We start from the raw sequence: 16,782 nt of genomic DNA, 5'->3' as shown, positions 1-16,782 counted from the left end.
CGGCAAGTGACCGGGACAGTCTCTGGGTAAAGGGTAGGTACGACCTGTGACGGCTGAGCCTCCAGGCAGGCTAGCAGGCAGATGGCAGATGTGTGCTCCCAGATGAGCAGGCGAGAGTCTCTGGAGTGGCAGGTGGTCACAGCACGTGACGGCGGAGCCTCCAGGTAGGCTAGCAGACAGGTAGCAGGTGAGCGCTCCCAGGTGAGCGGGCAAGAGTCTCTGGACTGGCAGGTGGTCACAGCACGTGACGGCGGAGCCTCCAGGTAGGCTAACAGGCAGGTAGCAGATGAGCGCTCCCAGGTGAGCGGGCAAGCTGGTCCATAGACAGACTGACTGGTGTCGGAAGGCAGACCGTCGGACCTCAGGCTAGCAAGCAGGTAAGCGGATAACAGGCAGGAATCAGACAGCAAACTGGCAGGAAACTGGAAACGGGACCTGAGGGCTGAAGCAGAGTAGTGAACAGTGCAACAACATTGCTCGGGCACCTCCATTTTGGAGGAGGTGCTTTATATATGGGAGGTCCTCCGGCAATTGGCCGGGGACTCCTTAGGATGGCGCGCGCGGTCCCTTTAAGAGAGGGGGAGCGCGCGCGCGCGCGCCCTAAGCACACTGCCGGGGAAGGAGCACGTGCCGGAAGCCGAGGGGAGAGAAGCGCTGGAGGACGCCGCGCCAGGAGCGGGGAGGTGAGAGGGACGGCGTCTCTGCCTAGTACGGGGCAGAGACGCCGATGCTACAGTACCCCCCCCCTTTAGGCCCCCTCTTTTTTTGGCCAGAAAGAAATTTTTCAAGGAGAAGCAGGGCGTTGATGTTCTCCCTGGGTTCCCAAGTTCTCTCCTCAGGACCAAACCCCTTCCAATCTACCAGAAAAAAGGTCTTTCCTCTTACCCTCTTGGAGGCCAGAATACTCTCTACCTCAAAGACGTCATCAGCGGAAACCGGAGCAGGAGGGGCACCTGGATTATTGGAAAAACAGTTAAAGACAACGGGTTTGAGGAGAGATATGTGGAAGGAGTTGGGGATCCGTAGGGTGGCCGGGAGTTTTAATTTGTAGGCCACAGGGTTAATTTGCCTGAGGACTTCGAAGGGACCGATGAAGCGAGGACCTAACTTGAAGGAGGGTACTTTGAGCCGCACATGTTTGGACGAGAGCCAAACCTTGTCTCCCGGACGGAATTGAGGCGGATCCAGACGTCTCTTATCAGCATATCTCTTCATCCGCTCAGAGGACAGAAGAAGAGCGGACCTGGTACTCTCCCAAATAGTAGAAAATTCGCTGACAAGAGACTCCGCAGCAGGGTTGTCCACAGAAACGGAGACAGGAAGCGGAATCCGGGGGTGCTGGCCATAGACAATAAAGAACGGGGACTTGGAAGAGGATTCGCTCTCGTGGTTATTATAAGAGAACTCGGCCCAAGGAAGGAGGTCCACCCAATCAGAATGGTGGGCATTAACAAAGTGCCGGAGGTAGCTGGTAAGGATCTGATTGATCCGCTCCACTTGACCATTGGACTGAGGGTGGTAAGCGGATAAGTCCAGGTTGACGTCCAGCAGTTTACATGTGGCTCTCCAGAAGCGTGAGGTGAACTGAACCCCTCGATCCGACACGATGTGGAGGGGTAGGCCATGGAGACAGAAGATATGGCGAATAAAGTCCTTAGCCAGCTCAGGTGCAGACGGAAGACCAGGCAGGGGAATGAAGTGGGCCATTTTAGAGAAGCGGTCCGCGACCACCCAAATGACAGTACACCCGGCAGAGACAGGAAGATCGGTAATGAAGTCCATAGCGATGTGTTGCCACGGGGCAACAGGTATGGGAAGCGGCAGGAGATGACCAGCTGATAAGTGTCTGGGAATTTTGTTGCGGCCACAAGATGAACAGGCAGAGACGAAGTCTACCACATCCTTACGCAGGGTAGACCACCAGTAATGCCGGGAAATGATTAGGAAGGTCTTCTTTTGACCGGCATGGCCAGCTAGTTTAGAAAAATGACCCCAGTGAAGAACCCTCTCACGGTCTGGAGGCGCCATGAACGTCTTGCCGGGTGTAAGATGAGTCAAATCTAAGGGGGCCTCACTCATCACCTTGGAGGGGTCGATAATGTGCATAGGCTCCTCCTCTTGGTCGGAGGACAGGAAGGATCGGGACAAGGCATCAGCTTTGACATTTTTGTCCGCCGGGCGGAAATGAAGGATGAAATCGAAGCGGGCAAAGAACAAAGACCACCGGGCCTGACGTGGATTAAGTCTCTGGGCATTTTGGAGATATGCCAGGTTCTTGTGATCCGTATAGATGATCACCGGGTATAGAGCCCCTTCAAGCAGGTAACGCCAGTCCTCCAGCGCCAATTTAACGGCAAGCAGTTCTCGGTCTCCTATGGAGTAATTGCGCTCAGAGGAGGAGAAGATTTTAGAGAAAAAGCCGCAGGTTACCATTCTCCCCGAGGAAGACTTCTGGGTGAGCACCGCTCCGGCTCCAGAGGAGGAGGCATCAACCTCCAGGTAGAACTGTTTGTTGCAGTCCGGACGGTGCAGCACAGGGGTAGAGGAGAAGGCTTGTTTCAGGGAAAGGAAGGCCTCCTCAGCTTCGGATGACCATACCTTGGGATTTGCTCCCTTACGGGTGAGTGCAGATATGGGCGCAGTCCGTGACGAGAAGTGAGGAATGAAGAGACGATAGTAATTAGCGAAGCCCAGGAAACGCTGTATCGCCTTCAAGCCCTCCGGACGGGGCCACTTAAGGACAGCAGAGAGCTTCTCGGGATCCATTCGCAGGCCTGTCTGGGAGATAACATAGCCCAGGAAAGGAAGAGAGTAGTGTTGAGCCACCCCCGTAGTGTTCGGGTTCGGTTCGTCGAACACCGGGATGTTCGAGGAACTGTTCGTCGAACTGTTCGTCGAACACCTTAGAACACCGTCGAACACCGTTAAAACCAATGGCAGGCAAACAAAAACACATAGAAACACATAGAAAACACCTTCAAAGGTGTCCAAAAGCTGACAAACTGCTCAGAAGACGCTTTCTTTAAAAAAGCCGGCCGGCAATTCAGCAGCGGCATACACCGGTACCCGACAATTTAGACAAGAAGGAATAGAGCCTCACACATAGATTAGATAGATAGAAACATGTCAGTCACATATATATGAAGTACAGTGACAGTGTTGCTTACTGTACTTGTCATTTAGTGTAAAGGATTTATTAAAAAAAATAATAGTGTTTTCATGCACTGTCTCTTTAAAAAAGCCGGCCGGCAATTCAGCATCTGTACCCGACAATTTATAACAGACAGAATAGAGCTTCACACATAGATTAGATAGATAGAAACATGTCAGTCACATATATATGAAGTACAGTGACAGTGTTGCTTACTGTACTTGTCATTTAGTATTAAAATAAAGGATTTATTATTAAAAAAAATTGGCGTGGGGTTCCCCTTAATTTTAGTCTCTAGCGGAGGTTAAGCAGACGGCTGGGGCAGATGTTTGAAGCCTGGGAAGGGGGTAATACCCACGGAGCTTCCCAGGCTACTAATATCAGCCCCCAGCTGAATACATAGCCTTTACTAGCTATTAAAATGGGGGACCCCCCCCAAAAAAATGACGTGGGGTCCCCCCTTATTTAATAGCTAGCAAAGGCTAGGCAGACAGCTGGGGGCTGATATTAATAGCCCAGGAAGGGAGCCATGAATATTGGCCTCCTCCCAGGCTAGAAACACCAGCCGTCAGCCGCCCCAGAAATGGCGCATTCATAGGATGCGCCAATTCTGGCACTTAGCCTCGCTCTTCCCACTGCCCTGTAGCGGTGGTAGTGGGGTAATAGGGCTGGGGTTGATGTCAGCTTATAATGCCAGCTGACATCAAGCCCAGGTTAGTAATGGAGAGGCGTCTATAAGACACCCCCATTACTAACCCCATAGTCAAAGTTAAAAGAAAACACAAACACCCAGAATAAAGTCCTTTAATTGAAATAAAGACACAATTCTTTATTGTTCTAAATTAAACCATACTTACCATCACGCCCATTCCAGCTGAAGCCAACGATCTCCTGCAATAAAAGAAAAATAATAAAGCAACCTCATCCTTACCTTTCCATGGTTCCCACGACAGCTTCAGCTCTGCTACATCGAGATGACAGGCTGGACCGCAGCAGAACGCTGCCATCCAGCCTGTCATCCCGCAGACACTGAGAAGCGCAGGCATGCTTGCGCTCCTCAGTGTCAGGCTGTGACGGCATCCAGATGAGCCGACAATGAACTCGGCTCACCTCATGTACGTCACTGACAGCGTGGGAGAATTCTCGCGCTGAGTGCAGGAGAATTTTCCCACGCTGTCAGTGACGTGCATGAGGCTGATATTTAAATTTGGCGCACAAATCGGTGATTGGTCGCGGGCAGCGTCCGCGACCAATCAGCACAGTAGTGTTTAACTTTGGCGGCAAGATCAGTGATTGGTCGTGGTCAAGACGGCAACCAATCACCGATTTGTGCGGCACATTTAAATAGCGGCCGCGACCAATTGGATGTCAGCGCCGCTCCCCGGTCCTCCCTTCACACCCTAGCCGCATGGATGTCAGCGGCGCTGCCTGGTTGGATACTTCCGCTCCGAGAACCCGGGACATGAGCGGGTACTCGCAGCAGAAGTATCTCGACCCGCAGCGCCGCTCCCCGGTCCTCCCTTCACACCCTAGCCGCTGATCTCTCCACAGTATCCGCATGGTGTTACAAAGGTCCGGACATTTGTGTTAAAAATCGCTGATTGGTCGCTGGCGCTGCCCGCGACCAATCACCGATTTGGGCGCCAAATTTAAATATCGGCCGCGACCAATCACCCAGCTTGGCGTGGGAGAATTCTCACGCTGAAGTGCTGAGTGCAGGAGAATTCTCCCACGCTGTCAGTGACGTGCATGAGGTGCGCCGAGTTCATTGGACATGAACTCGTCTCATCTTTATGCCGTCACAGCCAGACACTGCAGAGCGCAAGCATGCCTGCGCTTCTCAGTGTCTGCGGGATGACAGGCTGGATGGCAGCGTTCTGCTGCGGTCCAGCCTGTCATCTCGATGTAGCAGAGCTGAAGCTGTCGTGGGAACCATGGAAAGGTAAGGATGAGGTTGCTTTATTATTTTTCTTTTATTGCAGGAGATCGTTGGCTTCAGCTGGAATGGGCGTGATGGTAAGTATGGTTTAATTTAGAACAATAAAGGAATGTGTCTTTATTTCAATTAAAGGACTTTATTCTGGGTGTTTGTGTTTTTTTTAACTTTGACTATGGGGTTAGTAATGGGGGTGTCTTATAGACGCCTCTCCATTACTAACCTGGGCTTGATGTCAGCTGGCATTATAAGCTGACATCAACCCCAACCCTATTACCCCCTGCCACCGCACCAGGGCAGCGTGGAAGAGCGAGGCTAAGTGCCAGAATTGGCGCATCCTATGAATGCGCCATTTCTGGGGCGGCTGACGGCTGGTGTTTCTAGCCTGGGAGGGGGCCAATATTCATGGCTCCCTTCCTGGGCTATTAATATCAGCCCCCAGCTGTCTGCCTAGCCTTTGCTAGCTATTAAATTAGGGGGGACCCCACATCATTTTTTGGGGGGGGTCCCCCATTTTAATAGCTAGTAAAGGCTATGTATTCAGCTGGGGGCTGATATTAGTAGCCTGGGAAGCTCCGTGGGTATTACCCCCTTCCCAGGCTTCAAACATCTGCCCCAGTCGTCTGCTTAACCTCCGCTAGAGCCTAAAATTAAGGGGAACCCCACGCCAATTTTTTTAATAATAAATCCTTTATTTTAATACTAAATGACAAGTACAGTAACCAACACTATCACTGTACTTCATATAAATGTGACTGACATGTTTCTATCTATCTAATCTATGTGTGAAGCTCTATTCTGTCTGTTATAAATTGTCGGGTACAGATGCTGAATTGCCGGCCGGCTTTTTTAAAGAGACAGTGCATGAAAACACTATTATTTTTTTAAATAAATCCTTTACACTAAATGACAAGTACAGTAATCAACACTGTCACTGTACTTCATATATATGTGACTGACATGTTTCTATCTATCTAATCTATGTGTGATTCTCTATTCCTTCTATTCTAAATTGTCGGGTACAGATGCTGAATTGCCGGCCGGCTTTTTTAAAGAGACGGTGCATGAAAACACTATTATTTTTTTAAATAAATCCTTTACACTAAATGACAAGTACAGTAATCAACACTGTCACTGTACTTCATATATATGTGACTGACATGTTTCTATCTATCTAATCTATGTGTGAAGCTCTATTCTGTCTGTTATAAATTGTCGGGTACCGCTGCTGAATTGCCGGCCGGCTTTTTTAAAGAGACGGTGCATGAAAACACTATTATTTTTTTTGATAAATCCTTTACACTAAATGACAAGTACAGTAAGCAGCACTTTCACTGTACTTCTTATATGTGTGACTGACATGTTTATATCTATCTAATCTATGTGTGAAGCTCTATTCTTTCGGTTCTAAATTGTCGGGTACCGGTGTATGCCGCTGCTGAATTGCCGGCTTTTCATGTTTCACTGTTGGCACTGTTCCCATCGATTTGGGCAATCACTGTAATGCCACAACCACCATGGCTGTGGCATTACAGTGAGTGGCAGACAATCCCTGCATGATTGGTGATCTAAATAGCGCCAGACATGCAGGACACGCTTTTGGTGCACGAACAGTTATCGAACATAACCTCGAACAGCCGAATTTTTTGCAAATCGTTCGGGTTCGTCGAACAACTCGAACACCGCCCAAAACAGCTCGAATTTGAGATTGGCGAACAGTTCTAGTCGAACACCGCTCATCTCTAGAAGAGAGGTCTGCTCAAAAAGGCACTTCTCGTATTTAGCATAGAGGTGGTTCTGCCTGAGCCTAAGCAGGACCTGACGAACATTCCTCCGGTGTGTGGGAAGATCCGGAGAGAAGACCAAGATGTCGTCCAGGTATACCACCACGCAGGAGTAAAGAAGGTCACGGAAGATGTCGTTGACCAGTTCCTGGAAGACGGCGGGAGCATTGCAGAGGCCGAAGGGCATCACTCGGTACTCATAGTGTCCGTCCCGGGTATTAAATGCTGTTTTCCACTCGTCTCCCTGACGGATACGGACTAGGTTATACGCTCCACGTAGATCCAGCTTGGAGAAGATCCTGGCGCCTCTAAGACGATCAAATAACTCAGAGATGAGCGGAAGGGGTTATTTATTTTTAACCGTGACCTGATTGAGTCCTCTATAGTCAATACAGGGACGTAGCGAGCCGTCTTTCTTTTTGACAAAGAAGAATCCGGCTCCAGCCGGGGAAGTAGATTTCTGGATAAATCCCCTAGCCAGATTCTCTTCAATGTACTCAGACATGGCCCGGGTCTCGGCTGCAGACAACGGGTAGATACGCCCACGGGGAGGAGTGGTGCCAGGTACCAGGTCGATCGGGCAGTCATATGGCCTATGGGGTGGCAACGTCTCTGCTTCCTTCTTACCGAAGACGTCCGCATAGGGCCAGTAAGGAGCCGGGAGACCTGGAAAATTAGCTGGAGTTGGCGGAGGGCGAGCTGGGCGGACCGGAACCAGGCAGGTCCTATGGCAGTCTGGACCCCATCGGAGTACTTCACCGGATCGGCAGTTCAATACGGGTTCGTCGGCAAAGCGTGGAGGTGCCAGAAGCCGAGGTCCATAGTCGGGGTACCATGAAGGGACTGAATTGCGGTACCGCAGGAATGGGCACGGCTGAACCAGAGGAAGACGTAGACAAGTCACACAATGCGCCTAGACGAGAGTTAACGGACCGTAGATAGGACAATACCACCTCCTGCTGAGTTTTCTGACGTAAGACTTCCTGGTGCAGATCGGAGATCTGGGGGCCACCGGGTTCCATGGCCCGAGCAAACTGTAACGGGTCTGGGAGGTGGAACCTCTGAGCTACTATACAAGGGGGTGGTCCTTGTAAGGAAGCGGGTGGCTCCCGGGGAAGACGGGCAGGTAGTCACGGCAAGTGACAGGGACAGTCTCTAGGTAAATGGGCAGGAGGTCACAGCAAGTGACCGGGGCAGTCTCTGGGTGAACGGGCAGGAGGTCACGGCAAGTGACCGGGACAGTCTCTGGGTAAACGGGCAGGAGGTCACGGCAAGTGACCGGGACAGTCTCTGGGTAAAGGGTAGGTACGACCTGTGACGGCTGAGCCTCCAGGCAGGCTAGCAGGCAGATGGCAGATGTGTGCTCCCAGATGAGCAGGCGAGAGTCTCTGGAGTGGCAGGTGGTCACAGCACGTGACGGCGGAGTCTCCAGGTAGGCTAGCAGACAGGTAGCAGGTGAGCGCTCCCAGGTGAGCGGGCAAGAGTCTCTGGACTGGCAGGTGGTCACGGCACGTGACGGCGGAGCCTCCAGGTAGGCTAACAGGCAGGTAGCAGATGAGCGCTCCCAGGTGAGCGGGCAAGTTGGTCCATAGACAGACTGACTGGTGTCGGAAGGCAGACCGTCGGACCTCAGGCTAGCAAGCAGGTAAGCGGATAACAGGCAGGAATCAGACAACAAACTGGCAGGAAACTGGAAACGGGACCTGAGGGCTGAAGCAGAGTAGTGAACAGTGCAACAACATTGCTCGGGCAACTCCATTTTGGAGGAGGTGCCTTATATATGGGAGGTCCTCCGGCAATTGGCCGGGGACTCCTTAGGACGGCGCGCGCGGTCCTTTTAAGAGAGGGGGAGCGCGCGCGCCCTAAGCACACTACCGGGGAAGGAGCGCGTGCCGGAAGCAGCGGGGAGAGAAGCGCTGGAGGACGCCGCGCCAGGAGTGGGGAGGTGAGAGGGACGGCGTCTCTGCCTAGTACGGGGCAGAGACGCCGATGCTACAATAAAACTGTTCAAAACGCCTTGGTTGCCCTGTGTTCGCTGTCCCGCGCAAATTCGTCAAACTTTTCTGATTTTAAGAAAATTTGCTCGCCCTTGTGATTATGAAGCCCGAATGTGCCATATTCGTGCCGAATTTGAAACTTTCGAACATTCGCCGAACAAATTCGCTCAACACTAATGACTAGTGATACACATAAAATATTTATTAGAGCGTGATATAAGGCGATAAAAAAAAACACTGATGAATTTATTAATGAATCAATGAGAAAATGTAAATAAGTAAAATAAAATGATTTAAGATAATGCAATATATATTAGTGCTGAGAGAAGTGAATGATATAAAGTGTCGAGTGGCAAATTAAATTACCGTATATACTCGAGTATAAGCCGAGTTTTTCAGCACATTTTTTCTATATACTCGAGTATATAGAAATTCCGGTGGTGAATAGCGGGGGGGGGTTGCGACGGTAGAGGAGCGGGGAACACGCAGTAGCCGCCGGCTGCTGCAGCTACCATATGTGTCCGCTGCTAAAGGGAAATGAATATTCACTCTTCTCCACTCCCATGGGCATGGAGAAGAATGAATATTCATTCTTAGTAGCGGGCACGGAGGAGCGCTGAGCCACAGCTCCTGCTGACAGTGCCCGATACTAAAGAGAATGCATATTCGCTCTTCTCCACCCCCATAGTCCCGGCATGGAGAGGAGTTAATATGCCGGCAGCTCACATCAGCGTCTGAGAGTGCATGGCAGTGACGCCATGCGTTGTTCAGATGCTAAGATGAGCTGCTGCAGCAAAACAGGAAGCAGCGCTGGAGCAGAGGTGAGAAAGGAGGGCGAGTATAAGTGTTTATTTTTTACACGTGCAGAGATGAGGCCATACATACCAGGATTGGGGGATGAGGGGTGCTATACATACCAGGATTTGGGATGAGGAGGCAATACATACCAGGACTGGGTATGAGGGATGCCATAATTACCAGGATTGGGGATGAGGGGGCCATACATTCTAGGATTGGGGATAAGGGGGGCATGCATACCAGGATTGGGGGATGAGGAGGCCATGCATACCAGGATTGGAGATTAGGGGGCCATACATTCCGGAATTAGGGATGAGGGGGGCCATGCATACCAGGATTGGGGATGAGGGGGGCCATGCATACCAGGATTTTGGTTGAGGGGGACATACATACCAGGATTGGAGATGAGGAGGCCATGCATACCATGATTGGAGATGAGGGAGGCCATGCAAACCGATATTGTTGATGAGAAGGCCATACATACCAAGAGGGCAGTGGAGTGTCCATTTTAGTGGAGTCGATATAAAATGGACCGACTCCAACTCCTAAAATATATAATAAATTGGGTACAGTAGTTCAATGCAGTTTGTAGGGAATATTTTTTTCATAAGAATTTGGGAAAATTAGTTATGAAATGTCCTATAAATGTCTGTCCTATTCCTGATCTAAGGGTCTAGACTTTTAGCTGAGATGAATCTGTGCTACAGTAAATTTATCACTTAAACATGAGCCATGTATGAGGGAGTCTGAGTTGGTGTCATGGAAATTGAGGAGTCAGAGGTTTGGCTTACCTACTCCATGACCCTTATACCAAGATTGGAGATGAGGGGGCCATGCTTACCAGGATGGGAATATTTACCAGTAGCTGCTGCATTTCCCACCATAGGCTTATACTCGAGTCAATAAGTTTTCCAAGTTTTTTGTGGTAAAATTAGGTACCTCGGCTTATACTCGGGTCGGCTTATACTCGAGTATATACGGTAATAATAAATACAGACGTGATAAAAAAGTGACAGTGCATATTGCAACTATAGCAGTATAAAAAGAGTGACAGTGCCAATAATAAATTGAATGTATCAAGTTATAATTCCATCCATATACTCATATGAAGAATATATATTTTTTCTCTCCATATAAAAATATAAATATATAAATACATAAAACCCAAGATGAAAAATTCATTGAAAGGTGACCATGCACTATAATTAATATTCATCATACACCAAGTAAAGATGAAAAAAATCTAATAGTAATAATAAAATATAAAATAAATGACAATTAATAAATCATAAACAATAAATAATAAATAAAAGTTATGACAAAGTATTGTACAATCCAGGGCACAGTGCACTCCAAAGTGCACAAAGCATCCAAACCCACAATATAAAGGATAACTTCAATACACCACGTATGCAATTACTAAATATAAAGTGACAGTACAATGTTATATTGATCATATACATCATACATAGTAAAGCACCGAAAATAGTATAAACTCTATGTAGCATATATATATATATATACACAGAAATTCCTCCAGTCTAAGAATATTAGAGTCCATATAAAAAGTCGTTAGGATGATGACAATTTCATGTAGTCACGTCAGATCACGAGCTCCCGATGACCTTCCATTGAGAAACCCTCACCAAAAGGACCTATGGTAAAAAGTGAAAGAATTAAAAAAAGACATAAAAATACAAACAGACATCTAAAAGAAAAACTCACAGAAAAGGGCCGAAACTCAAAACTTCATTGAGTCCATTGGGACGAAGACTTCCTATCCTCATAATCCTTTTGGTCCCAATCTGAGACAAGGTCTTCTTCTAATCCCCACTGCGTATACTGATGTGAACGCAGTCAAAGACAAATGCTTTCAGTAAAGAGGCGTCACAATTATGACACTGTTTAAAGTGTCTAGCAAGTGGTTTACGTTGCGTTGCGTCTTCAATCTTTTCTGCGCTGATGTCTCTGACATGTTCTCTAATTCTTGTTTTGAGTTGTCTGGATGTTAAACCAACATATATTAACTTGCAAGGACAATAATATATTACATCAATGATGTTACAAGTGATATGTTGGGTTATACAGAATCGATTGTTACCATCATTGGATGTAGTAGTTTTTTATCATGTTTGGACACACAATGCAATTCCTGCATGGAAAAAAAAACATTTCGGACCCTTCGATCCAATGGCTTTTTTAATCTTGGGTCCTTTATGAAGGCTGTGTACCAAAAGATCCTTTAAACTAGGAGCCCATTTGTAAGTGATCGAAGGATATTTGTTGACACATCCAGACAGAGTCTGGTCCATCTTCAGGATGAAGTAGACATATATACCCTCTAAAACCAACACTTTTATTTTTATATTATTTAAAACACACCTATGCCCCTGTATAAACATGATATAGAAAGGTGACTGCCTACTCTAAAACATATATATTCCTAGTATACAAATGATAAGAAATACATAGATAGACAAAGGTCAATTGATAGACTTATCTGTCATCCAGGTTCATCAGGAGGCCGATACCGTCAAGGAATGATGAAGCTGCACGATGTATCTTGCATGAAGGCTGATGGTGTCATAGATTCCCGGTATCGGCCTCCTGATGAACCTAATGATGGAGGACACGCGTCGAGGCATGCTTTGAATGAAAGATAAGTCTATCAATTGACCTTTGTCTATCTATGTCTTTTTTATCATTTGTATACAAGGAATATCTATGGTTTAGATTAGGCAGTCACCTTTCTATATCTTGTTTAGCTCACCCCGAAGGGTGTAACAGGGACAGGTAGGGACAGCCACCGGTGAGTGGGGGCGCCAAAAAGCGTTATTAGGGTGGCAACCTCCGCATCAGGCTGGATCATTTTAGAGGCATATTGGAGCTATATAAGTCCTTGCTATATCTTGGAGCAATTATCCTCCTCAGGGAGATGTGCCATTATTAAATCTCTGACAATTATAGAAATATTCTGTTTTTATATACACAGGCATAGGTATGTTTTAAATAATCTAAAAATAAAAGCATTGGTTTTAGAGGGTATATATGTTTACTTCAGCACAAAACTTCTTGGTATAATCTATATGTTAAATCCCATCTTCAGGATGGACCAAAATTTAAACAATGCTTGTTTGACTTCATACCACTTATTATTAAATGTTGAAATGAATCTCACCTCATTATTAGAAGATAGATTTTTCTTTTTAGGACGAAGGAGATCCTACATTTTCGAATTTAAAGCTCTGTACTAGCCATTTTTCACACTTTTTCTCGAATACCCACGTTGAAGAAATCTGTCCATAAGTTCCTCAGATGAACAGATTCTGCGTAAAAGCAGAAACTGCCCCACAGGTATTCCCCTTATGAGATGGGATGGATGAGATAAGGTTGCATGCAGAAGTGAATTGACCGCTGTCTCTTTCCTGAATACCTCCATTTCCTTTGTGAATCCTCACGTCCAGGAAATCAATGGTGGTCTGACTGGACGTGCTGGAAAGATTTATATTTTTGTGATTATTGTACAAGAAGCCAATGAACCTCTTCAATTCCATTTCAGAGCCCTGCTAAATAAAGAATATAACGTCAATAAAGCGGTCCATAGTAGGACTCCCTCTATTGATGAGGAAGGATTGGTAAGGAAGATCTCCCTTTCTCAGAAGCCTAAAAAAAGGTTTGCATATGAGGGCACAAAGGCCGCCCCCATAGCGGTTCCTTGTAACTGTACATAAAAATGGTCTTTGAAAATGAAAAAATTATGTGTTAATGCAAATTTCAAGAGAGATTCTACATCCATTGTCACTAGCCACATATCATCTTCCAAGCAAATGTTGTCAATCTTATTCAGAAAGTCATTTGTATCTTTTTGGTACGAGGGCAAATTGACCACCATGGGTCTCAAGTGATGGTCAAGATATTTACACAATTGTTCACATAGCCTTATCATTGCCTGAAACCATAGGATGACCAGGGGGTTCAGTGCATTTTTATTTACCTTAGGTAGTAGATAAAGACAAAGCCAATTTTGGTGCTACGGGTAATAGACCATCCTTTGTATGTTTAGATATAATCCCATCTTGGTAGGCGATGTCCACAAGATCATATAGTTCATCCTGAAAGGAAGAGGTCGGATTAAAAGTAAGTTTTTATAACATAATCCATCTCTTAGCTGTCTAAAGGCTTCTTTCTCATAAAGGTTTATAGGCCACACAACAATGGTCCAGCCTTTATCAGCCGGATTTATGATGACCTCTTTTAGTTTCTTTAATTTTTGGAAAGCTTTTCTTTGAGAAGGTTATCCTGACATATACGAAACGGGATTTTGAGCAGTTCTTCAGTGATCAATTTCACAAAAAGTTCTATATTAGGGTAAAGGTTCAGTGGAGGAAATTTTTAAACCTTGGGAAAGATAAACTTACTTTCATTATATTCAGCCGTAGATTCTTGTTCCTTCAGAAGATCTTCTAAAATCTTAATTGCCTATAACTCATCTGTTGTCCATATACGTACCATCGTGTCTAGGTTTTTCATGAACGCCAATTTTCGAGACAACAGATGTAAATCTTTTATTGCTTAAAAGATGTCAAAAGATGGAGCAGGTGAGAATGTCAATCCAAGGCTTAATATTTCAATCTGTTCCTGTGATAAACGTATATTATGTTTAAATATTTATATTATAGATTTAAAACCTGTAGTTTGGATGACTCCGGATTCGAGTTGTTGGTAAATCTTTTTCTATCAAAAACTCTATGATGGCTAGTCATCTTACGCTTCCCCTTTCTCATCCTCCCTTCACGGGATTCCATTTCATCGTATGTAGATGTAATAGAGGGATGTGAAGATATAGTCTGGGCTGAACAGCTTTCATTAGGGATTTGCCGCCAATGATACACAGTATGAGATTTGAGATCACGTTGGAATTTTTTCATCTTGTTGTATTGTACCTCTTTCTCTCATAGCGTGAATTGTTTATCCACTTTGAACAGATCCAGTTCAGTGGTGGGGAGAGACTCCTTCAATTTAATTTCATTAGATTTTACTTCTAATTCTACAGTCTCCAAGGTTTTCTTGTTCAAACCAATAAGTAGCTCAATCAAAGATCTTGAGCACACATTACATGCTTCTTCCCATCTCGTTCTAAAGATGACATTGTCAATAGAGATGAGCGTTGTTCTACTCGAACTGTTCGCCAATCTCAAATTCGAGCTGTTTTGGGCGCTGTTCGAGCCGGTCGGCGAACACGAACAATTTGAGAAAAATTCGGCTGTTCGAGGTTATGTTCGATAACTGTTCGTGCACCAAAATCATAACTGGATTTTTTCTCAGTAATGATGAAAATTAATGTTAATACGCAGTTTGAGTGTACAGCGGGGCGGGGGGAGGGGCAGGGGATGGATCTCTGCAGGAACAATGAAGATCTCCATTTTTTTTTCTCTTTCCCGCATTTGCAGTGGGGAGGTGCAATCTGTCAGCCTATCAGCAGCGCACACACGGAGCGAAGTGCTTTTTTTCACACAAGCAAGGGCATGTGTGATTGGCAGTGTATGTCACATGTCCTTGCCCTATAAGACCAAGCCATTTTCCCCGTCGCCACCATTTTCTCACTGCTGCAGCTGCGTGTTAGACGGCACCGCTGTTGCTGTGTGCGCTATACCTTGTTAATTTCAAGCCAATTTTCGCACAAATATACAGATAGCTTGGGAGTAGGGAATAGTTGTGATTGCAGTCCTTTTAAGGACTAGGTTACAGCATTTCCTACGACTTTTATCAGGCAGGTCTGTGCTCTTAAATAGATAGATTGTGGGAGTAAAGACTAATTGTAATTGGAGTCCTTTTCAGGACTAGGTTACATCAGTTCCTATCAGTTTTTGCCAGGCAGGTCTGTGCCAGTGCTGTGCAAGTTTTTTTCACAGCATTTGGCTGAATCTAGCAAAGCTAATCCTTTTTGGCCTATTGCAGAGTGTGTTAGTCAGTGGAGTAGCCTATCTGTGTTGCAAGATATACCACCTGTGTATAGAATACCAATTTTTTTACTGCACCTAGTGAAGTAAAATCTTTTGGGCATAGCATCATTCTATTAGTCCATCTATACTGACCTCCATCAGGTTGCAAACTGAATATAATTTTTTTCTGCATCTAGCTCTGAAAAAATATTTGGGCTTCTAGCAGTGTGTGGGACTTGGTCTATTAGTCCATCTATACTGACCTCCATCAGGTTGCAAATTAAAAATAATTTTTTTCTTCATTTAGCTCTGAAAAAATATTTGGGCTTCTAGCAGTGTGTGGGACTTGTTCTATTAGTCCTTCTATACTGACCTCCAGCAGGTTGCAAATTGAATATAATTTTTTTCTGCATCTAGCTCTGAAAAAATATTTGGGCTTCTAGCGGTGTGTGGGACTTGGTCTATTAGTCCATCTATACTGACCTCCATCAGGTTGCAAATTAAAAATAATTTTTTTCTGCATCTAGCTCTGAAAAAATATTTGGGCTTCTAGCAGTGTGTGGGACTTGGTCTATTAGTCCATCTATACTGACCTCCATCAGGTTGCAAATTAAAAATAATTTTTTTCTTCATTTATCTCTGAAAAAATATTTGGGCTTCTAGCAGCGTGTGGGACTTGTTCTATTAGTCCATCTATACTGACCTCCATCAGGTTGCAAATTAAAAATAATTTTTTTCTGCATCTAGCTCTGAAAAAATATTTGGGCTTCTAGCAGTGTGTGGGACTTGGTCTATTAGTCCATCTATACAGACCTCCATCAGGTTGCAAATTAAAAATAATTTTTTTCTTCATTTAGCTCTGAAAAAATATTTGGGCTTCTAGCAGTGTGTGGGACTTGTTCTATTAGTCCTTCTATACTGACCTCCAGCAGGTTGCAAATTGAATATAATTTTTTTCTGCATCTAGCTCTGAAAAAATATTTGGGCTTCTAGCGGTGTGTGGGACTTGGTCTATTAGTCCATCTATACTGACCTCCATCAGGTTGCAAATTAAAAATAATTATTTTCTGCATCTAGCTCTGAAAAAATATTTGGGCTTCTAGCAGTGTGTGGGACTTGGTCTATTAGTCCATCTATACTGACCTCCATCAGGTTGCAAATTAAAAATAATTTT

General features: G+C 45.6%; 1 protein-coding gene across 1 annotated transcript in view; it reads right to left on the bottom strand.

The window, feature by feature from the left end:
- Window positions 1–13,661: 13,661 nt before the first annotated feature.
- Window positions 13,662–16,782, bottom strand: part of LOC141258427 (taste receptor type 2 member 40-like) — a 133,209-nt gene continuing 130,088 nt past the window's right edge. The window contains exons 2-3 of the mRNA XM_073673428.1: window positions 14,176–14,237; window positions 13,662–13,778 (exon numbers count right to left, since the gene is read on the bottom strand). Of these exons, the coding sequence (XP_073529529.1) occupies window positions 13,662–13,778; window positions 14,176–14,237 (179 nt within the window). The remainder of the gene's footprint in view (window positions 13,779–14,175; window positions 14,238–16,782) is intronic.

Source organism: Phyllobates terribilis, unplaced genomic scaffold, assembly GCF_046119375.1.
Source record: "Phyllobates terribilis strain yellow unplaced genomic scaffold, ASM4611937v1 Scaffold_3__8_contigs__length_932513732, whole genome shotgun sequence".
NCBI lineage: Eukaryota > Metazoa > Chordata > Amphibia > Anura > Dendrobatidae > Phyllobates > Phyllobates terribilis.
Note: the sequence above shows the minus strand (reverse complement) of the source record. Positions and strands in the feature narration are given on the sequence as shown.